General features: G+C 33.3%; 2 protein-coding genes across 5 annotated transcripts; both read right to left on the bottom strand.

Moving 5' to 3' along the window:
- Positions 1–157: 157 nt before the first annotated feature.
- On the bottom strand, positions 158–8,583 carry LOC126702793 (uncharacterized). 3 transcript variants are annotated; one of them, XM_050401649.1, is made up of 9 exons: positions 8,323–8,582; positions 7,203–7,393; positions 7,055–7,115; positions 6,661–6,709; positions 5,532–5,586; positions 5,363–5,450; positions 4,836–4,954; positions 1,736–1,861; positions 158–408 (listed from the first exon to the last, which is right to left on the bottom strand). In XM_050401649.1, the coding sequence occupies exons 1-8, from the start codon at positions 8,471–8,473 to the stop codon at positions 1,775–1,777; spliced, it is 801 nt and encodes a 266-aa protein (XP_050257606.1). In that variant the 5' UTR covers positions 8,474–8,582; the 3' UTR covers positions 158–408; positions 1,736–1,774. The 3 variants fall into 3 exon arrangements, with proteins under 3 accessions (XP_050257606.1, XP_050257607.1, XP_050257608.1); XM_050401650.1 differs by having other exon boundaries at positions 1,747–1,861; XM_050401651.1 differs by lacking the exon at positions 1,736–1,861 and having other exon boundaries at positions 8,323–8,583.
- Positions 8,584–15,390: 6,807 nt separating this feature from the next.
- On the bottom strand, positions 15,391–22,714 carry LOC126703063 (uncharacterized). Of its 2 annotated transcripts, none has more exons than XM_050401972.1 (11): positions 22,209–22,714; positions 21,542–21,666; positions 19,413–19,546; positions 19,132–19,334; positions 18,303–18,584; positions 18,163–18,221; positions 17,808–17,844; positions 17,591–17,662; positions 17,277–17,427; positions 16,267–16,410; positions 15,391–16,092 (listed from the first exon to the last, which is right to left on the bottom strand). In XM_050401972.1, the coding sequence occupies exons 2-11, from the start codon at positions 21,657–21,659 to the stop codon at positions 15,676–15,678; spliced, it is 1,617 nt and encodes a 538-aa protein (XP_050257929.1). In that variant the 5' UTR covers positions 21,660–21,666; positions 22,209–22,714; the 3' UTR covers positions 15,391–15,675. The 2 variants fall into 2 exon arrangements, with proteins under 2 accessions (XP_050257929.1, XP_050257930.1); XM_050401973.1 differs by lacking the exon at positions 22,209–22,714 and adding an exon at positions 21,809–21,911.
- Between the last annotated feature and the right edge of the window lie 1,260 nt (positions 22,715–23,974).

Here is a 23,974-nt window from a genome sequence, read left to right as displayed (position 1 = left end):
ATTGGCTTAAGTTAGAACATGACTGATTTAAGCCACCCTCCAAGAAAAAATTAATGATTAATAATCTGAAAATTGTTTCCAAATGCCTGACAGAAAAGTTGTATTTGATAGTTTCTATTCAATCAGATGCATGAGAAACCAAAAGATCCAATACAACTGTAAGAAAATCTCTATGCCATATAGTGAGATGGTTAGATACATTTGACAGCATTTAAAAATTCTGTAAACAAACTTGTGCATACAATAAACCACAGTAAGAGAAAAAACAAATAGAAATTAATCTCCAAAGCTCAAATTCAAACAGATCCTTGCCACTTCCTTCCAAAGTACCCCAATATTTACTGGTACTCTTATTAGCATGCTTTGCAAGTGCCCTAGCTCCATGAATCAAGGTATAACCTTCAACCACTAGCCAATGAGAAAATTTACAATCAAGCCATATATAATTTTCATAAACTAGTCTGTCAAGCCTCTCAGAATAAAGATGAGCAAGAAATACAACTACGAGGTTGCGAAAATATTACTTTTCTCAACTATTTGACCAACAAAGCATGTGTACAGTTTTCACTAAGTTATAACTAAATCCATCCAGGGTAGTCTTTAAGGAATGATGTACAGGAGATGAATCTTACTTATTATGTACTTCTATTAAAGCTCCACGTTCCTACTGCTGTAATTGCTTACAAATTGTCAAATTGGCATAAGAATTTGTTCTTGAATCATTGGTAGTTTTATGTAATGTACATGAAGTATCAAAGGAGAAGATAGAATGCATCTGCAGTATAATTGTCTACAGATTCTGCAATTAGATAAGCCGTTTCGGATTGAGATCAGATGCAATACCTAGGGTATTGCATCTGATGCAATTGCTATGGATGTAAATTAAAAAAAAAGTAAAAAAGTAAAAGCAAAAAAGTAAAAAAAAAAAATTGTGAGAGGGAGGGGGGTGAATTGCATGGTGCAATTGCAACAAGCAATTGCACCGGATCTCAATCCAGCTGTTTCAAGTGCTGTTTCGTACTTTCAAGTGCTGTTAGATAATTGTACTTTCAGTATAATTGTACTTTCAAGTGCTGCAGTGTAATTGTACTTTCATCTGCAATTAGATAAGCTGTTTCAAGTGCTGCAATTAGACAATTAGATAAGCTGCAATTGCCTAAGAAGCTCTCCCTTAGAAGCTATTAGGTTTCAGGAGTTAATTGCTGGTTACTGTACTTTCAAAAATCTTTCATAAAAATTCAATTTACCTACACGATAAAAAGGAGAAAAAAGGGGGGGTGTGGGGGGGGGGGGGGGGGGGGGAGAGAGAGAGAGAGAGAGAAATTTCAGGGTCATGGGTCCCACCCATTCTTGTTTAAGAACTAAATCACCAATGCTTATAATTTTCAATTTAACCCATTTTGTTATGAATTTTCAAAATGAAACTTATTAAATGATTGGTCACAGCTTAGGTGCCTGAGTGTGAGGTACAGACAAGGCAGGGCTTCTTATTGTCCCTTACAGATAAGATTGATCCTCTTTTATAGCTTAACTGCATAGCTGCTGAAAGGTGGCTTCCTCATAAGTAAAAAAAATATGAGCTTTTCTTCATTTGACTTGATGATTTAGATGTCAAAAATTTAAGCTAAGCAGTTCCAAAATGTATAACAGAGAAAGCGGTTCCTATCGAGGCATAAATTAAGTCTTCTGCTTGCAGTGCAAAAGACAGGCAATTAATTAAAAGTCACAATCTTACATTGGGCTTACATAGAAGGGTAAATGATGATAGCAAAGTTCATCTTGGTGGGGAAGGTGCATTTGGAATAGTCCCTGTGGTGTGTGTCAGACCAAGAAGGCCTTGAACACCCCCATAACTCAATACCTGGACAAACCATACAAGTCAGGTTTACATTAAATTGCAAACTTTAAGTGACATAAGGCATGCGGCAGTCATTCAGAAAATTAGTTCCTACATCAGGTCACTGGAGCACTAAGTGCAGATGCACTCAAGAAAAAGAGGCATAATATGCACATACAAATGCATGTATTTAACTGTGCACACAGGTGAACAGGTACTTGGGAGTAATAATCTTATTATTGATTACAAGAAGTGAATGGCATGCAAGAAGCAACCAAGAGTGCTGTATTAGAAACACTAGATCATGCATCCTTAGGACGTATAAATATAAAGAAGGCAAAATCTAGTGAAACCATCTTAACCAAGAAAATGGTTGCCATATACATATCACTGAATTTAATACGCATAACATAATTGCCTTATTAGTGAAAATTTTATTCCATTAACGAAAAAGGAGCCAAATGATAGTAGGGTGACCTCAATGTTAGAAAAGTTGGGCTGCTTCTCTAGGGAAGATTTGATCTGCTGACATTCTCCAGAAGAGAGGTATTATTGTATTGGATTGGTGCTGTAAGTGTAAGAGGTGTCAAAAGTCTGTGGACCACCTTCTCCTTCATTGTCCAATAGTTTACAAGCTATGGAAAATGGTGTTTTGTTTATTTGGGCTCCAATGGGTGACGTCAAAAAGGGTTATCGATTTTTTTGCAGCCTGACAGGGCTCTTTTGGAAGGCATAGAAATATTGCCTTTCGGAAGGCTGTGCCACATTGCATTGGGTGGAGCTTTTGGCAAGAATGGAATGCTAGAAGTTTTGAGGGTCGTGAATGGTCTATCCTTGATTTCTTCCTTCATACCTTGTTAGATTGAAGTGTTGCTTTTCATCCTTCTCCTTGTTTTATCTTTTAGATTTGGTTGAGCATTGTAATTTGAGAACTGTTTGTAATTCTCCTTGATTACACCCGCGGTGTACTTAGTTTTGTTTTATTAATAAATTTTTTTCATTACTCATCAAAAAAGAAATGTTAGAAAAGTTTTTATGACCAGAAGCCACCTGCATGGTCAAAAACCTTCACTGAGTTATTCAAAAAATCCAATTCATGGTCACATTTTATGTGAGAATTCATGGCAAGCAAAAAGATGTATATTACCATCTTAATTACAGATTTCAACACAATTGCTGAAACTTGATTGGACTTATTTAAGAATTGTGTATTTGCAAGGGCATTACAGTTTGGAATCCTGTGGAATTGTAGGAGTGGTAGATTGGGAACAGAAACAATTGGAGAATTTGTTAAGTTGTTGATAACACTCCAGGGAGATGATGGTGGGATGAAGTGTGTAAGAAGGAATGGTTTGTGATGGCTGCTATAACTCTTGGGTATTTGGAAAACAAGGAATGACTTGGTTTAGTAAAAAAGATGCAGATCCTATAGACATTGTTAAATGAGAGATATCTAGGATTAACAGATGTAGTATGCAGGAGTCTTTAAGTAAAACTCTGAGTGGATTCCACCTCAGAAACACTGGCTGAAATTGAATGTTAATGCTGTGTTGGGATCTTGTAAAGCCTTTGCTGCAGCTTTGCTGAGGAATGAAGAGGGTAGTTTGCTGCAGCATGGTCCTTTAAAGTGAGCTAAGTTCAAAACGCTTTCTGAGGCATTGTCAATCAGGAATGCAATTCATATTAATAAAAGAACAGAAGCTGATAGAGTAATAATTGAAAGCAATGCCCAAGTGGTAGTGCAAGATACTAAGAAGCAATCCTCAGCAGTAGCCTGTGAGATCAGCTTGGTAATTCAAGACATAAGGGGTTTGGTTTCAGCATTAGGGGGGGGGGGGGGGGGGGGGAATTGTACTGTTTGATTGGGTGGCAGGGGAATGTAATTCTATAGCTCATGGGTTCAGTTATTGGGCATTGGAAAACAACTTTCATGGGTTATACCCCGTTTTGTTTGCCTGGGATTTAGAAGTCTATTCTTTGTTGTTTCTGAATGACAATTACATTCTAGTGACAGTTCCAATTTGTCCATTGGAATGGTTTATTTTGGTACCAGTATCATTTCAACGTTACCACTAATTTTATAATAAATAGAGAGAAACATATATTTCTAACCAGAACAAGATATATCTGGTTGGGTTCTGGTTTGGTCATCAAGCCTGTTAGGACTTTTCCATGATTTTGTTTGGGACTTGATATTGTTCTATGTATTTAGTTGGGCTTCTTCATTTAATAGATTAAGGTTTAGGGTTACTTATTAAAAAAAAGCTTCAAGTTTAGAATTGGATGTTCCAAGATGAAGGTTACAAAATTCATGCTACATGCTTCCAAATAAAGCAGGACAATAGCAATATTTCAATAATTGGTTTTGATTACCATCAGATTCAAGTCATCTGTTTACATTCCATGATCCATTTTAACTTATTGTTTACACAGACAACAAAAGAATTTTATAATTACAGAAATTACTAATTTTATCTGTGATTTCTCCACTGCAACACCATTAGCATGTAGCAGGACATACGCTCTTCATGTTCCAAGAAAGTGTCTTGGTTCTAAAGACACGATTATTAATGAAAAGTAAAAAGTTCAAGTCTTCATAAAATGCCATTCACCCTATATTAGTGATTAGATAACTTTTCATGAGAAACTTGTTTGCTTCTTTAGAAAAGGTGAGAATAGTTAGAGAAAATGTCGAAGTATTTCCACTTTGAAAAGTGGATACTTATATTGGGTCCTTCCAATAAAGAAATTAAGACATATATTTTAGAATGGCGGAGTATATGTTTACCCTAAAAACTATGAGATTTACATTCTATCCTGTTATTCATTATACCCCTTATCTCTGGCTAACATATCCAATGCTCCAACAGCATGATGAAAGCTAAGTCACAATCATATCTAAGAAATTAGGAGAAAGATCTCTGTTAAAAGATTTGAAGTCATTCTATTCATGCAATTGGATATGCAAATCATAACAGAGCAGCAACTAAGCACTTACAGAGATTAGGGTCGCCAGAGAAGTGTAAGGCTGAACATCCACTTTCGAAACATGGATTGCAAGAACGCCATTTGTCTTTTCTTTCTCTTCCATGTAGAACTTCCTATAGATTTGTACACCTGAAAAAGTGCATGCCTATTACTCATGGACTACTACAGGTACAAATCACTTTAAAGTTAGAAATCAAATTCATAAATAATTTTATTAGGTGAACCTCTTAATTGAGTACATCAAAGCAACCACAAAGCAGAAAAAATGCTTTACACAAAGCAGAAAACAAATAATTTTAAGTTTTTATGACATTACTATCTAAATCCCTAAAACCTAGTAGTCCTTTCACATGGTTAAAAAGATTTACTACACCCCTTCCCTTGGTATTATAACAGATTATTCCAGAGGTCAAGGAGAAGGAAAAGTCGAATGAATGCAGCCCCTATTTCTCATTTTCAGCTTTAAGAGCTTATTTTCTCATGAGTTGATTTATCACCATACAGGAAGTGAAACTCAATAAAAATAGCAGCTGTTACCTTCTTCAATGGTTTCAACTCCAGGAAGAACCTTTGCAAGACTCTCTGCCCCCAACATTTCAGAGAACGAAGCATACCGGTGGACATCCTGCAAATTTATGAAGTTACAAAGAGTAGAGCCAAGTGGAAATGAGGAAGTACAAATTGATTGAAAAAACAGGATTGACACCTGAACTTCAAGGACCACACGTTCGTTGAAAAGAATCAAAGTTCCTGAACCAATTCTATGACCACAAAAGGTAAAAAGTAATGCAAATCAATCAACAAAGAAATAGTGAAGTAAAATTACCAAACATATAGAAAACCCAATAAAATAATAATCATTTAACTTTGGAAAAATTGCAGGAATGGAAGCACAAAATTGAAATAGAAAAGATTGTCAGAATCCTATATGATAAACCAGCTTATTTTCTTAAAATCACTTTTTGTCTCACCTTTAAGTAAATAAGCTAGCCAAACGCATACTTACATTAATGGGTATATTCTGGTTGTGTTTGGCATTGGCTTAAAAATATAGTTTTTTTTTACTATTTAGCTTATTTTTGCTACTATCCATGGGTTCCATTGCATTTTTTGGTACTATTCATGGTCCCACTGTACTATTTCAACTACTTTTTAACTTTATCTACAATATTTTCAGCAAAAAGTTTTTAGTTTCAGCTAATTAAGTTGTTCCCAAATGGACTCTTTGTCTACTTTTGGGGTGAGAAACTAGTTCAAGTAACCTTCTCCTATGCATGTATATGTTACATATTACATTTTAAGCAAAATTTGATCAAATCTGATTAAGTTGAAATGGAAACAGGATCCTCTCCATCTCAAATGAATCAATGTCATGGTTTAGATTTTAAATATTACAAATCTAAATATGTCTCTAGTGCCATTTTGTATACCTTAAATAAAATATGAACAGTGAAATGGACTATCTCCATTCCACTCAAAATTGAGAGGAACCTTGTCCATTCAATTGATAGTGTTCTTAGGGAAAATTGTTAGGTTGAGGAGTATAGCATGGCTCCAATTATAAGTTTTCTGACATTCTAACCTTTTGATTAATTTAGAATCAGTGACAAAACCAACAAAACAAAAATTACACCTCCTACATACATAACATAGCATTTTGTTGCTAGCATTTGCTATCCATGCTAGGCACAAAAACCCATTCATACTTGTTTTCATTAAAAAGTATGAAAATAAGGAATTATATGTCAAAAAAAAAAAAAAAAGAGAAAGTAAATAAAAAATCATTTACCAACTGATTCCTACTGATTTATGCATAAAAATTGAATTTTTCATACCTATTGTAGTCACCAACGGCACACCTTCCTTCAATTGTTTTCTTGCCATCTATAGACAATGTCAAATTACCAAAGAGGATTCACTTCAAACAGGATTGGCAATAGCAAATCAAGAGATTTAGAATAAAAAGTGATGAGATTCATAGTTTCTTTTTACTTTTTTATTGGTAAGAATAGATACACACGCATTTGGTAGGTCTTGAACCCACAGCCTAACCCTCCACCTTGCTCTTACAAGAGAAGGAGGTACATTTTGAGCTAGAGCTCAATGGCAATGATGAGATTCATAGTTATAACAAAGAATTACTTAAAATCTCTAGTTATGACAAAGAAACCTGATCCAGTTATGTTCAGACAATAAACATGGAGATTCATAGCAGAAATGCATTGATACCTTTTAGCTGCGAAAAGAAAGGCTCCTGAACATGAAGTTCATGGACAACAGACTTCAAAATCTGATGAATGACAACATCTGTTAGATTAAAATTAGACGAAGAAAATTTGGCATTGAATGACACCCTCAGTTAAAGCTTAAAACTCACATTCACAATTTCGGATCCCTTTTCCAAAACCAGCTTTTGCCATTCATTTTCTTCCTGCTTCAAGGAGCTTCCTTCTGGGATAAACTTCAAACTGCTCTGTGTCCTACAAAAGGTTTTAGAATTGATTGATTCTAATAAAGCTGCTGCTAGATGCTTGTATAAGGGATATGGAGGATCTCCTTCAACAGATTCTGCATAAGGAGCATGAACGATGAAGAGTTAACATCCTCTTTGAATGTAATAAAGCAAACATCTAAAACTCCAGCGCAAATTGCACTTTTGCCCTTAATTATGGTGCAGTTTGCAATATCCTCTAAACTTTAAAAGTCAGTGGAACTATGGTTCCACTATTTCTAAAAAAAATTATTAGTAATATAAATTTCATTGATATCAAAAATAGAGTCACCCAACTATATAGTGAGTATACAACTGGGGACCATACAAATTAATCATGCAAAGTACATTAATCTATCAAATCAACAACAAACCATAAGGACTGACTGCAAAACTGACATCCAATCCAATGAATTTCTAAAGAAAAAAGATTTTAGATAAGGCATAGTTTTCTCTGTCTTCAAAAACTCCAGTTGTTCCTCTCCCTCCACATCAAACAATTTGGGGCAGCCACCCACAAATGAACATTCCAATGACGCTGAAAACAACCAAGTCAACAAGCTAACAACTCAACAACAGTCTTTGGCATCACCCAACAAACTCCAAATAGACCCAACACCATAAACCACAATTCCAAAACAAACAGGGCAGTGAAGTAAAAGATGGTCTACTAATTCCCCATTGCATTTACATGTATAACACCAGTCCAAAAGCCACATAGTCTTTCTCTGTAAATTGTCAATTGTCAAAATTTTCCCCAATGCTGCAGTCCAAACAAAAAAAAAAGAAACTCTAGAAGGAATCTCTGATTTCCATATACTTCCACAGATTCACCCCATAATAACCAGACACTAAGTTAGAACACTAAGTTAAATTTTTTTTTTTATTACATGTTTGGGTTTACAATTTTCCCAAATTTCTAATAAGCTAGAAAAAGAACCAATCAGGAACTAAGTACATTAAAGAAAGAAAAAAACAAAAAATTGTCGAATTCATCAAATGTTACCGGTAGTGGTGGTGTTGGGATCGAGTTTGAGGAGGTCGGAGCAGAAGGAGTTGGAGAGTCCTAGATCGAATTCAAGGGTTCCGTTTATGTGAGACTCCAGAGTGTACTTCACCATTTCTTCCATACACTCCCTCAGGTTAACCGGAGACATTTCCGTGCGGAAAAATATCGGTTATTTCGGAGTAGGACGGTGAGGCCGAAATATTTTTGCCCATATCCGAGATTTTCCATCCATACTTTTTTTAAAAAAAACAACCGACATTTCAAGGGGTGTTTGGTTTACGATTTTAAACAAAATTTAAAGCGAATATTTTCATACATATTTTTACCCACACATATTTTCACAAATATTTTTAAATAATAATTTTTAATTTTTAAACATATCTACCAAACGGACTCTCAATTTTTAATTTTTTTTTCATTGTCTGTTTGGATACCGCAAATGCAGTAGCTCATTTTTTTTATGGTCTGTTTTGATATTATTTTTGTAGAAAATATAAAAATTTATTAAAATATTTTTTTTCTTTTCACATAATTTTTTTTAAAAAAATAATTCCTAAATTAATATTTTTAGAATATCTGTTAACATTTTTTTATTAAAAAAAATAATTTTGAATAATTATAATATTAAATGTGTGGCAAAAAAATAATAGATAAAACTTTGTTATTTCATGAAAATATAAATATATAAATATATATATATATATATATCTATCTATATAACTTAGATCATTTATTAAAACAATGAAAAATAATAAAAATTTTGTCTTTTACTAAGGTCCGTTTAGATACAGTTGAAAATTGAAAAATACTGTAGCAAAATAAATTTTAAATGTGTGAATAGTATTGTGGGACTTATTTTTAATATATATTTTTTTTGAATAAAGTGGTTGTAGATCTCATGAACAGTGCGTGAACAATACATGAATAGTAAAATTTGTCTCCCGCATAGTGCATGAATAGTACTTGTTACTGTTCATAAATGCTAAAAAAAAAAAAAAAAAAAAAAAAGACCTACTGAAACGCAAACGCACACTAAATGTCATTTTGTCCTATCTAATCTTCACTAAAACGAGAAACTTATGTTGGGTTTCATGCTCTTTTTTTTTTTTTTTTGGGGGGGGGGGGGGGGTGGGAGGGGGGGGGGGGGTGATGTTGGGTTTCATGCTTAAACATTTGTAGAAGTCTGGTTGAGGCAACTTAGACTTGTCATCACATAAAGTGCAATGTCCTCATGGTGACCAAAGTCATGTGTGACAAAAACAAATGAAAACACAATGGGTTAATTTCATATAGGGCCGGCCTTTCTAGTACGCCATTTAGGTCATTGCCTAAGGCCCCTGAGTGGAAGGGAGACCCCAAAATTTGAGTTTGAAATGGTAATGTATTTGATCGTATGGGTTTTCATATAATTTTTAAAAAATTTAGGGGTCAAAGTGTAATTTCGACAATCTCAAGGGTCAAAGTGTAATTTTAGGGAAGCTCTAGTGTCAAATGTGATTTTTGGAAAGTTTGGGAATTAAATTTGTAATTTTGGAGAAGTTTTGTGGTCAAAATATAATTTTGGAAAAGTTACAGAGGTCAAAATATGGTTTTGACATTGTTTGTTGGGTTTGATTGTAATTTTAGAAATTTAGGTGGCTGGTGGGCCTTGTAAGTCGGGCGGGGTGCATATTAGGCTTAATTTTTAATGGGGTGGGTTTGGTTCCTTGTTAGGTTACAACCTGATGGGTTATGGCTTGGCTATATTAAATGGAATTGAACTTGGTGGGTTTGGTTCATTTTTGGGATTGGGCCTTTTGTGAACATGAATTGAGCTTGGTGAATTTGATGTATGATTGGGTCTATTTTCGTATTGGCTTAGGGTTTTAATAAATCATTTTATATAATTTTTTTTAAAATTTATATGAGTAACAATTGTTTTGGAATATGACATTATTACTCAAGTTGAGTTGCTTTGGGAACAAATAAAACATAATCCAAGAAAATACAAAAGAAAATTTAATCATAGGCAATAAAGAATACAAAATAATTATTGTTTGTTTAAATCAGTGGAATTGATTATTATTATTATTATTATTATTATTTTTAGAAGAAGATAAAAAAATTTCAATTCACTAAAGCAATAAGTTTATATTTTAAATTTATTAATCTTAAAAGTTTACATTTGCTCTCTTTTTGATGACATCATGACATAGAGTATAACTCCAACTAATTTGCCAAATATTATAACACTTAATAAGTATTACATTTCTTATGAAATATTTTAAAATGAACTTATACCATATCCATATATTATGGGGACATCGGGTAATATTTGTCAATAATGCATGCATTTTTTCATGGTCAAAATCATACGAACAAAGCCTACTCCTTATTTTCTTAACAAACAAGAGACTCGATGTAAGAACATAGATGTCAATAGTATGAACCTGAAGGAAACAACAATAGATCCAATCCCTCCCAAATTTTCTGAAATTTGTGGCTTCTTATGGATTAGCAAGATAGAAATTATGCAACAAAGGTATCCCACTAAGTTAGTGACCAAAATAGCAACTAGGAAGATCCTAGTCGGGGAATGTTGGCCACAGGAGTGAAAGCCAATGCTAGCAGCAGTTGATTGAACTGTGACCATGATGGACATCTTTGCTAGTTTGGATATGGTCGACCTCCAGTTCTTGCCTACATCTCCACCTCCACCTCCACCTCCATCTTCCATGTTACCTCGGCCTCCTCTTCCATCTCCATCTCCCCCTCCCCCTTCACCTCCACTTCTGCCTCTACTGCCACCTCTGTCTTCAGCTCTGTGTTCACCGTGGCCCTCACCACATCCTCCACCTTCTCCTCCACTTTCACTTTCTCCATCACTTTTGTCTACTCTTAACCCTACACCTCCAAAATTGCCTTCAACAGTACTATTGTCAGGTACAACAACTCTTAAGTGCTTCTCACTAGGGATCTCTTTAGAACACAACAATATTTCATTTTCATTGAAGCTCACTCGAAATGAACTAATGAATGACCATGGATCATGAGTTGATACGAGCTTCAACATGCTTACCAGTCTCCCTATGTACTCCAAGTCTCCAACAAAGCCCATGCATCACGTCCCTGTAATAGAATGTTATCCAAAACTTGTTATTTTCCTTGTATTAAATAATTTTATCACCAGGTTATTGGGTTGTCTGGCTTAAGCGTAAAAAATATATCAGATATAACTTGAACCCATTTCATATATAAGTTAAAATTTATGTACAATTATTTAGTCATTATACTTTAAGTTTTCTAATTAAATTCAACCATTTGGTTGCATTAATATGTATATATATATATATATATATAATTTATTTTTAGAATCAACCTTAAAAGTTTTATTTAAAATGCACTAAATTGTCAATGTATATTATATTGTTGAATTAAAATATTCCTTAGAAAAATATCAAAATTTTGTTATATTGACCAATCTCGATGCTAATTCAAGGTCATTGGCAGATTAAGGCCTAAGCCTAAGGCCCCAATTAATAAAAAGTTCTAACCCCTTTACAAAAGACCCCATCCCATGATAAAATTAAAAGACACAAAATTGTAAAATGGTGTTAAGGATACCACAAATTTTATTACATAGAATTTACAAACTAATGTTTTGTCAATAAAGAAAAAAAAAATTGAAACATTCTTTTGTTGCGTAGTTGAAACCTATCCTTTTGAAACCCATAAATTGCTTGGCAAAGAAAAATGTTTTAAGACTTTAATTTTTGGAAACCAAAATTTTTCATGTTAGATTGATAACACTAACTACCTAATCTCTCACATGACGATGCACCAAACAATTTGTATTTTTTAACACAAAAATCAAAATTTATAACAGTGTCTCATATTACAATACGGAATTTTTTGTAAATGATACGATATGTATTGCGTATTGTGCGAAACTAATAACTATAGTTCCAAACACAATCTTTAATCGTGTCGAGTAATATTGCATGGGTTTATATGCACTCTCCAAAGAGGGGTTCTTCAATCATCCTGCACTCAATCACTACCCATATATATATATATATAAGGTAATGTTAATTACACATGGGTGTGTGCGCAACATGTTAGTTGAAATTGTGGTTGCAAAATAAAATTTCACAATTTAAATATTTCAAAATTATAACTGAAATTGAGTTTTTAAAACATGATCTCGCCTCTTGTGTGTACAGTTGTATGCAATTCCATTTTTGCAACAACAATTTTCCATAAACAAAACATGTGAGTAGACTTTTTTCAATAAACATAAGACTTTTAAAAAAGAAAGAAAGAAAAGAAAAATAGATGGTACAAAGCTTGTAGACATTCATTTGCATATGTAATGGAAAAAGGGGAAACTACATTAAATCCATGGAGAGTGCATATATATATAGATAGTGATTGAGTGCAGGGTGATTGAAGAACCCCTCCAAAAGTACTCTAGAAGTACCCTCAATGTGTCATATTTTAATTATACCGTACTCCAAAAGTAGCCTCGATGTGTTATATTCTCTCATCGTCTCTCTTTTTAAAAAACAAAATCTCTCATAAAAAGGTCTTTGTTGTACTCTTTGAGGACACCAATGCCACTCTCTCTGTCTCTCTGCACACCCTCTCATTATTCGTCTATATCTCTCCCTCTTGAAAAAGAAAGTATACCTTGTTTCGGGTGTATGCTTCCTCCCCTCATAGTTAGAAACATACATCCGAAACAAGGTGTATACTTTTGTAACAGTATAAATAGGGTAATATAAAATCTTTGTGTGTATTAATTATATGTGCAAAAAATAAGATGCAAATGAAAAAAAAAAAAAAAAAAAGGGGCGAGAGTCCCCAGCCGATGTAGTGGTTGAAAGGGCTTTAGTCCACGATGCTGTATACAATCTAGAGGACAACTGAACGGAGACCCTTCCCACAATAAGTGACAATATCAGCAGGCAGAATCTAATGGTAGAGAGAAACAGAAAATTGGTGATAAGAAGAAGGAGGAGAAAATAAGGCTGAAAATTTGCCCTCAATTAAAAAGTGGAAGTTCTAAATGATAGAAAATAAGGCTGAAAATTACTAATATATATATGTCTCTATAACATACAATACAAATAAAGGAAAATTAGTATCGTTGCACACATATAAGCAGACGTGTGTGCAATAAAAGGAAGGAAAATTATTATTGCAGACGTGTAACACGTGTTACACACAACCCGTAAGCAAAGAGGTTGAAATTGTGTGTTCAAAACACAATATTATTGGCTGGGCAGAGTCTGTAACTATAATTGCTCCGCAAGAAAATGTAGGTTTTTCTTTTTTATGGAAAATTTGTCTCAAGCTCGACTATTAACGAACTCACTAACGTATGAACCATTTGACAGCTTGGTCTTATATAGTTAAATTGACTCATTTAGGTTGGCTTCTTCTCTGTTATTAGTGTATCACTTCACAAAACTTATCAAGAAAGTTTCCACATGGTATCTAAAACATCTCAACATCACACCGATGAAGGATGAACAAGGATGGGCCCAAGTTGGCTTGTCTTAAGAGTTAGACTTCAGGTTATTCTTGGTTTGAGAAAAAATAAAACAAACCAATTTAGGTCGACACTTGAAGGAGGAGTGTTAGAATATTAATTAAATAATTCAATTCATTATTTCAAAATATAATTTCAAAATCTCACACATTGGGACCCACTTTTTAAGGGTGAGTTTTAGTTCACGCAATTTTATTCCACGTTTTGAGCTCCATTTATCAAAGATGAATTTAGGGTCACATGTGAAGGGAGGGAAATTTAACATTTCAAAAAATTAAAAATCCCATATATTAGGCCTCACTTATGGAAGAGTGAGTGAGTAGAGTACATTTTTTGTACTGGGGGAGATTAATTCATTTTGATGTACTTGCTTTTCTTATCTCTTCTACATTTGGTTTTTGTAACCGTTTATTTTTTATACACTTTTTTTTTGATGGCTTATTGCTATATTTATGATATTGTGTATTTTTTCCACATGTTTGTTCTTATTGATTATTATATTGTGCATGTATTGATTCATTTGAGCAGTGATATTATTAATTGTCACGTTTTCCAAAGATTCCTTAATGCGTCTCGTTTAATGTATTCCAACAAAGATAGGTTTCTAAGCCGTATCAAGACTCATGCTCTATTGTTGCAAAGTTTTCCGGAGTTCAAGTTTTGGATTAGGCTAATTTTGATGTATTGCAAGTAGAATATATCAAAGGACATTCATGTACTATTGTGGTTTTGTCATGGATTGACAAAGGGGGAGATTGTTAGGGTCAAATGTTGTTGTGTTGGCAAATCCAAGTCATATATTTGAGTTTTAGTTTTTAGTATCCAAAAAAGTCGAAGACAAAAGGAAACAACTCAAAAATCTGCTCAAAAAGATTAGTGGTCTTGACTCCTGCCAGATCTATCTTGAGATATGTGCACTATGGTTCCCAGAGGTATAAAAACAGAAATTGCTGTGACATTGTGGTCCGAAATCAACACACAAATCCATACCATCTAGGCTATCTAGCTATTACAGTCTATGGATATAGTTTGCTAATTCCAACCATGTTCTTAAAGAATGTTGACATTATGTGTAGGTTCTCACTCTTTCTTTTTACCAAGCTATTCATCTCGCGGTTGGTTTATAGCGCTATTTGAAAAGAAAACTGCTAAACTAAATTTAACCAGCATGTGTCACAATCTGGGAAAATGTTAATCACATCTACGTTATAACCAAACACGTCTAGATCGATATAGTACAAAATTGGTGCGAGACTCAACACATAATCAATCAGCATATACTCATACAATCAAATTCATTACAATCCACACTATTTGAGGTATTACACCACACATTCGACTACTTCATATTATAGTTTCAATAATCATTAAACTGCAGCAGAATAAGTTGAAATATTTTAGTGTTGGAACTAGTCTTCATTGTTGAAAACGCACTAAAAGTTTGATTGGAAAGGTAGTCCTTCACAAATGCAGGGATAGAGATGCACAATGTGTTTACTGTTTTGGTACTATTAAAATGCTGCATGCTGCAATTAAGAATTGAATCAAGTAAAATATATTGCTTGACATATTTCCTTACACTTCATTATGGGGTTGGTCCCCTGCTTTGGCCTTCTACTGTATCAAAAAAACAAAGAATTGTGTTCCAGTTTTCTGGTACAATAATTTTGTTGCACCCATCGCAATTTCTTCTTGATCTCTGCTTTCTTTATGTACATATATAATCTTGTATATGATAATCCTATCCTATTCTAGAGTTTTTGGAAGTCGCTTGCGCGTTTGTCTTCCAGTATTTTCCTTGAAACTAATTGCTAGTTCTAGACTACGCTAGAATTTGGGTTACAGTTAATTTCTTTAGCTGTTCCTGCATCCAGCATATTTGCTTTAGCTAAATTGGGTTTCACAGAACCATCTGAAAAATGATGATTCTTCTCATGATTAGCTTGTGCTATCCATATCAAAATTAAAAACACCATGATCATTGACAGAAAGACCATTGACACCCAAACCATCTGAACATCTCTCTTCAAAGGTTTGCAGTGGTTTAGCAGGATCTCAGAAAAGGCGTCCTTCACTGACTGACATTCTACCAGACTTTCCATACCTGGGTACGCATTTAGCAGATTTTGTACTGAACTTGAGTAAGACTCCACTGTCTTATAATCGGTATTGGATATAAATCCAAATTCACATGTCGAATTGTTGGCTTCAGAACAAGTAAGTAACTTCAATACCTTCCAAAACAAAATAGATAAAAATAATCAGAGATAATGGATTAGACAGATTTTGTCACTGATTTCAGTGATACTACAAGATCCCGGGGATTCATAATGCAGATTATCGCTAAATAGTAGAGATAAATTGTCAATAAAGAAAGCACAAAGTTTTCTCAATTTCCACTGGCATACCTTTGGGATGTCACCTATTCGAATTGTGTCAGCTGGACAGTTGTCTGGCTGGTATTGGTACTTTGGTGGTGAAGAGAAAGGATTGCAGACATGAGCAAGATTTGGATAAGATGTTGCCTGTAGAACTGATATATTCAAGTTCACCTGGAGAGCAATTTACCAACAAAAGAAAATTATGAATTTTCAGTATTTTGTGTACATGATAAAGTTAATGAGGTTCAACTTGAAATTGGACTGGTAAATACGTAATATTTTGTTACATCAGTGTGCTTCCAATTTTGATTCTTTACTTATGGTTAGAGATCATTCATAAAAGGGCATATTTTGAAGAGGCTACAAAGTACAAAGTGGTTGAATCAATTAGAGCATTGGCCCCTTTCTTTCTTTTCCTTGACTTGATCCTTTTTTTCTACTTTGTGACTGTAAATAGTACATTTCTAAAAAGATACTATTTTAGGCTAATTGAACTCTTCCCTGATTTTGGCATTGTAATGATTTACACGCTATGTTAAACTAAATCATTTTAGGATTGTGCCTAGTATCTATTTTCTATATCAAATTATATTCCATTGGCTGGTATGTAATGTGTTTAGGAAATTTCATTGTAAGCAGCATATGGAAGGCAAGAAGGAATTATAGATAACCAATGCCACTTGAAGAAAATAACAAGAGCCTTGTGGCTAGGTGATATTGCACAGTCTCTTCATGAGAAGAACCTGGGTTCAAATGCTCTCATGTTGTGAGCAAAAAACAGAACCAACTGACAAAGATGCAACTCATAGCTAATTAAATATGCAGGCAAGGTTAGTAAAGTAATTATATAATAAAACCCATAGTTTGAACTGTATGGCAAATATTGATACAATTAAGACTTTTAAGATTTAATTTGACACCAAGATCAATTTTTTTGGCGTTTATTATGCAATTAATCTTAGAAGAGGAGACATTTACTTAGCAACATAAGACAATTTTCCATTAATTATGTGACCAAAGGAAACTAATAATTTTACCTCATTTACAAGGGTGTATATCCCTGCACTGACATCAAATAGGACTGATTTAGCTGAGAGCAATTCATCACAAGGAAGGATTGAGCTCAAGCTGTTGTTGTCGGGATTTTGTTGGAAGTTTTCAAGAGCTGTGCAAGTATCACCTGAGAACCTGAAATAGAATTGATTTTCTTTTCAATTATTATGTGCAAACTTCCTTTCCTATGTCAATTTCTTATTTTGGGAAATATTATAATATTTTGTAGAGATAGAAATATTATAATAATAGAGAACACATGAGAAATGGCAAAAAAAAAAAAAAAAAAAAAACTTACTTTTCCAAGAAGAAGTACATTCCAAAGAACAACCAGCATAGAACTGTAAGGAACCAGCATAGTATGATGAATCTGTAACAGAAGTTACATAATGAGTTTTAAAAAACTGTACAGTAGCAAATAAGCTAAAATCAAAAGCTGTTAGCAAACGGATACAAATGGGCTAAAATAACAGCTATGCTAGTGTGTCCATGTTAAAATGGTTCTATATACTCACAAGTGAAGGGCACGGCGAACCCTCAGAGTTCCGAAGCCTGCGAACAAGAAGAATTTTGACTTCAGTGATTTTAGGTCATTGATGATGGACTGGAACTACTGAAAGTATTATGTTGCTAAATTCAAGGCAAGTTCTAGGCAATAGATGTTTAGAATTTTCACTTTTTTTAGTAGACAATTTTCTGCTCAAGTTAATTTGAGGTAGCTTACTTGGAGTTTTTGGATTCTTTTTTAACATTGAGCAGGTTTGAATTTAAGTCCCAAGCAAACCTTAGAACTTAATTAAAGTTGACCCTTTTAACTATTTAGCTCTAAATTACTAATACTTGGAAACACACACACACACAGCCCCACACCTGATAAAGCTATGACCGCAACCAGGTTCAACGAAATAATGACTGTGGTTAGTATGTACCTGCAAGTATAAAAATGTCATTAGCATAAAAATTTCATTTTGATATCCAATGGAGAGAAAGAGAGAGTGAGAGAGAATTACACTATCCGTAGACCCTTGTCAATCAGACGCCTGTTCTTCTTAGCCTGCATTTGTATGTCTGCAGCTTCAACATCGAGTTTCTTGGATGTGGAGGTAAGGAAGCTAGAAGTTTCACTGTTTTCACTGGATGTTTCTAAGTTATTTGCAATGTTATTCATTGCCTCTGTTGTGTTGTGTATGGTTTCTGATGCCTCATTTGCGGTGTTAATGATAATGTTCACAACAGTTTTTGCTTGTGAGTGAAATTTTGCACTGCCCGCCAGAACTAACCCAGATGCAGCTCTGAAAATAATAGAAAGATATAACCACAGTTATACTTGTACCATGGCAGGATGTCTCTTATCACCTTGTTTCAATGTCTAATGTGTGGATGATTCACTTGACAACGCAAATAGTAAACTTGTTTTGCTGTCAATACATTTATTTGGTTTTGATCATCCATGAAATATGTTCATCAGATCATCTCCAACTAACTATGGCTCTCCTAACACCCTTACCAAGCACAAGTCCTTTTAACTTCATATCATGGAGACCAAATTTTGTAGTTAGTTTTGTTTAATTCAGTTAGAAATGCAAACAGTCTACATGTGACAATGAAGAATCTGAGAATGGAATTAAACATTTGTGTTTTACGATCAGGTTTTCTGAAATTTAGAAGATGGTAAGGTTTGAAACTTGAATTACACAAACTTGGAGATTAGTCAGGTGCTATAAGAGCCCTGGACACCCTTGTCAGCAAAAAAAAAATAAGTACCATAGATTTATGCAAATTTTGGTGTAGTGCTTTTAGCATTGTATTCTGTGTGGACTACAAAGTTGAATGACTTACATTGCCAGGATTGTCAAGGATATGACCACGAGAATATGCCAGAGGTAACACTGCCTATGACAAGGTGATCTTTTCCTCAGCTTTCCACTCTTTCTAGTTTTACTACAATATATATTTGCCAATAGAAAACCTCCATATACAAGTCCACACAAAAGCCACAACACCCCAATGCAATATCCATAACTTCCAGTAAATATAGTTGACTGCACAAAATAAACAGCAATTCTAAATACCAAGTTACATTAGAATTTAGGAGGAGAGAGAGAGAGAGAGAGATTTACACTCCAATAATGCTTGTTGGTAATGTTATATCCTCCTCTGTATTTCTTAAAATGGTCTAAAGGATCCACCCTCACAGTATCATCTGTCTGTCCAATGGGTTCTGAGACACTGTCTGTCTGAAGCAAATTTCTCCCTATGAAACCAGGTAAAAGGAACATTAGTTTTCTAGACAAAGAAAAATTAGTAGCTCAATTAAGTTAACTAGTATGGGCTCTGAATCCAGCTACCTAATTGACCTTGAAATGTTCTTCATATCATCATATGAATTTATGAGCCAACATTAAAATTTTTAACTTGCTTTCTACTTTTGCACTATGTATGCGTTTGGATACAGCTTATTTTGTTGAAAACTGAGAACTGAAAACAATAAAATAAAATTTTTTTTTTCTGTTTATTACTATTCAGCACTGTTCATTGGCCTAAAATCACTGTTCATTGCCAATGAACAGTGCATAACACGTTGGACTTGAAAAAAAAAAGGCCTAAAATGGGGACGTAGCCGCATTACCCAAACGGATCTTATATATGCCATTCTTATCCTTGTTGCTCCTAACATTCTAAAAATTAAAGACCTTTTATTTATACATATATATAAAGCAAGTCTTAACTATTAGGCATTGAATTAATAGGTGGATAGGAATGGCAATGGGTTAGGTTTATTTTCGACCCAACTCAACCCTAATTGTGAGGGTTTAAGATTATTTAGATGGATTTGGGCTTTAAATTTGTAAACATGCTAGAATTTGGAAAAGGTTTGGATTTTATGATTTAGGTACTAAACCCAACTCTGTATTTAAATTACTAAGATATTGCCATTAAAGTTTTCATAATAAAAGTAAGTGTGTCCTTCTTTATGCCTTAATATATTGTTTGACTTTTTTAATAACAAATATTGTTTGGTATAGTGTAATAGTATATGTTTTTGATGAAAAGTGTAATAATATTTAATTGTGCCTAAATTTAGATGCATCGTTAATTTAACTTGGACCCAATTGAATAAGTCCAGTCAAAATGCAAAAAGCTTTATAACTCAATAACGTGGTCTTTTTTTATTTTATTGAGTTTTAAAAAGTCCAGTGGTGACAACTTTTCCTATAACTTGTGGAGGAGAATAAAAATGATGTAAGTAATCTATGTAAAAGTGATTGTACAGCACTTATAACTTGCATTTTTAACGAATTCTTAAAAAGTTAATAAAAACTAATGTTATAAAAAATGTCATGTTCCCAATGAAATTGGTACGGAGATTCATAGTTAAACAAATGGAACATTATGACGGATATAGTTTTGCAAATAAGATGGAATGGATTTTGGATGAAAATTCTAAAATTTAATTGGATGTGATATGTAAAATATTTTGAAGATTTGAGTTTGAAAAGAATTCTTTCGCCCCAAACAGAATGGGTTGCCATTCCCTAAATGTGGATGGGTTATGGGTCAACCCTTTCACATGATTATTCTCCCGATGCCGTGGATAGGGAGTTATCCTTTTTCACCACAAAGGAAAAATAAAATAAAAAACACTTTTAGTCTTAGGCACCGAACATATATTTTTTTTTTTAATGAAAGAGTGCACTTACATTATTTAATGGGCTATAATCCATTGCAAATTTGCAATATAACACATACTTAGCATCTTTTTTATTTTTTGAATTTTATATTCACGGCATCTAATTTATCATATTACAAGCACACGCAATATAATCATTTCTATTTAAAATCTATTTGGTAAAATGTTTTGGGAGATTAAATAAGTGTTTTTAAAACTCAAAATTCTATTTTGCAATCATAACTCCTCATAACTTTTTTACAAACACTCATTTTAAACTCAAAATATAGTTTTCTAACAGTTTATACAAACATACCCTTATTAACAATATTCTTTGTTATAATAATTTCCACATAATTTAATAATGTTTTCTAACCAATAATTCTCTTATCATAGTTTGTAATAATAACTAAACTAAGAAAATTCAAATTAAATCTATAATTTGATTGATTGTCTACAAAAGTTACTAAATTATTATGTAACAACAATTCTGGTACAACAGAGAATTTCTTTCTAAACAAAGCATAACCTTAAATTATTTCAAATAAAATTTTAAAATCATAAAAATATAAAACTCACCTGTTATGAATCCACTAGATAAGATTGTCTGTCCTGCAATTTCTGGGAAACTCAAGGCGAAAATTACCATCATGAAAATTAAGGAGAGGACGACTTTCATTCCATGTGTGGATCCCATAACTAACCTGTCAAATAAGTTTACAATAGTCAACAAAAGCACCAAAGCTGACTCATTTTTTTTTCCAACTAACCCGTTAATAACTAAACTGGTATGTGAACTAAAACTCATTGAACAAGCTCTTAATCAAACCTAAACATGAACCTAACCAGTTAGAGAGGGAGAGAGAATGATGCAGCTTTTCATTCTTAAGTTAGGGACAGTTCTGATGCTTATATAAGCAAACATAGTTGCAAACAAGGAAACTTTGACTACATACTACTCCAAAAAGTAGAATTTATGTTAAAACTAAACTGAGATAGATTAGTTTTTTTAATGCACAGAACTATTCTAAAAGCAACCTCATTTCTATAGAATGAGTTCTTTGCAAGTAAAGAACATCTTAAGCTAACAGAATATATGAACATATGGATAAGAAACAGACTTATTTCTGAAGACTAATGTTTAAAGATAGACAAATGCAGGTTTTTCAAACACGAGCAAGAGAGAGTCATTATACACAATGAAGTATTTGGAGTATAGAAGAACCATACTATTCCATGAACTTACCTGAACTAATACAGTGAAAGGTTCTTCCACAAAGCTTCAATGGCGAGTTCTCTGCATTAAGTTTGATAAAGGGTTCTCCCAAATTAAGACTTCTCTCTGATGTATATAACTTGATCCTCTCAAAGCTTCTCAGATATATCCCAAAAGTCCCAACTTATAATATACTTGATCAGAACTTTAGCTGTGGCTTTTCTGTCAAGTGAACCATCCCATTCTCTGTTACAAGTGGAGCTTTATAAAGATATTCGTTGAGTGCAAATATTATATATCTAGAAGCCTAAGACTTCAACTTCTCTCTTTCTTCTGAGTTTTCAAAGCTTTTAAAGCAAAATTCAAGTCAGGCATCTCAACTGAAACACCTTCGTCAGAACTCCACTATTCCTCTCATTATTATTTTATTTTATTTCAAACCCCAGAACCCATTTCAGACCTTCAACTTTGGTCTCTTCCATGCTTTAAGGACTAAACAAAACCGTGTCAAACACTCCCATTATAACATATAGAAATAGAGGAAAGGGAGGGAGATTTTTTTCAACCTACTCCACTTTCTCTAATATGCAACTACTCCAAAATTAAGGCTTTCTAAATATATATCAATGAATTCTAGTGGGATGGTCTGAAATTTATCTGATTCCAACCAAACCTCTCTCTCTCTCTCTCTCTCTCTCTCTTTTTCAAAGTCAAAAACCTCAAATGTCTTTTAACGACAATTTGGTCATGGATGATGGATGCAGTCTCAGATTTCCCTCTCTCTTTTTTGGTTTTCTTAACTAGGTGTGACATCTTGTTTAGTAAGATTACAAAAGCAAAATTTCCCTTTACTTTTATTCAGCCAAAAAATAAATAAATAAATAAATAAAGATTACAAAAGCAAAACCGAACAAAATCATCTTCCTCATTTGCAGGTTCTATCTTATAGTCCACCGAGCCACCAACTTCAATATGTTACATGTGATTTAAAAAAAAAAAAAAAAAAAAAAAAAAAAAAAAAAAAAAAAAAGATTACAAATTGTTATTGGTAAAATATAAACTAAAGTACTCACATTGGGAAAACGATTTTTTTTAAAGCAAACTAGCTTCCCTTCACATTAGAAATAGATAAAGAGAAACAGGAAAAAATAAAATGACATAGACAGTTATTTTTTATTTTTTGCTATATTTGGTACCCAAAAAGCATATTCAAAGGATGGCAGTCAAGGAATTGGTAAGGTACTTTGTCTGGTAAGTTCGTAACTGTAGAGTTACATACTAAAGAGTTAATCCTCTTTCTTCTTACACAGTAATAATAATAATAATAATAAGCTTTATTTAATAAATTTATGTTGGAATCCCACTATAATTTCATGCGAAGATAGGGTACATTGTCTATGAAATGTTGAATAATTTTCCAGGACAAAAAAAGATAATGACATTGGCATTGGTGGTTGCACGCAAATTTTCTATCAAGAATTTTGGAGTTACAACTTGGGTAAGTTCGTGGAAGAGACAACATAAATAAATAAATAAATAATATGTATATCTATTATCTAGATTATGCCAATATGCCATCTACATAAAGGAACGAGTATCCAAAAGTTGAGAGAAAGTATATTTATTGGGAACTTTTATATCAATTTCACAAAAATAACGGAGATTATTATTGTCAAAAGTACAAAACTTTAATAAGTCAAACAATGCCATCTACGTATTTTAGAAGCTAACAGAATTTCTTGAAGAGACTTTTCTTTTTCTTTCGGCTTGAAGAAAGTAGCAAAAAGAGGCTTTTT

Source organism: Quercus robur, chromosome 10 (assembly GCF_932294415.1).
Source record: "Quercus robur chromosome 10, dhQueRobu3.1, whole genome shotgun sequence".
Classification (NCBI taxonomy): domain Eukaryota; kingdom Viridiplantae; phylum Streptophyta; class Magnoliopsida; order Fagales; family Fagaceae; genus Quercus; species Quercus robur.
Note: the sequence above shows the minus strand (reverse complement) of the source record. Positions and strands in the feature narration are given on the sequence as shown.

Coding starts and splice junctions, on each gene's coding strand:
- LOC126702793 (XM_050401649.1), bottom strand. CDS start 8,473: ATGTCTCCGGTTAACCTGAGGGAGTGTATGGAAGAAATGGTGAAGTAC. Junction 7,394..8,322: donor TCCCAACACCACCACTACCG/GTAACATTTGAT, acceptor CTCCTTATGCAG/AATCTGTTGAAGGAGATCCT. Junction 4,955..5,362: donor AGTTGAAACCATTGAAGAAG/GTAACAGCTGCT, acceptor GCACTTTTTCAG/GTGTACAAATCTATAGGAAG.
- LOC126703063 (XM_050401972.1), bottom strand. CDS start 21,659: ATGGGATCCACACATGGAATGAAAGTCGTCCTCTCCTTAATTTTCATG. Junction 17,845..18,162: donor TGCGGTCATAGCTTTATCAG/GTGTGGGGCTGT, acceptor TCTTGTTCGCAG/GCTTCGGAACTCTGAGGGTT. Junction 16,411..17,276: donor TATACACCCTTGTAAATGAG/GTAAAATTATTA, acceptor ATTGCTCTCCAG/GTGAACTTGAATATATCAGT.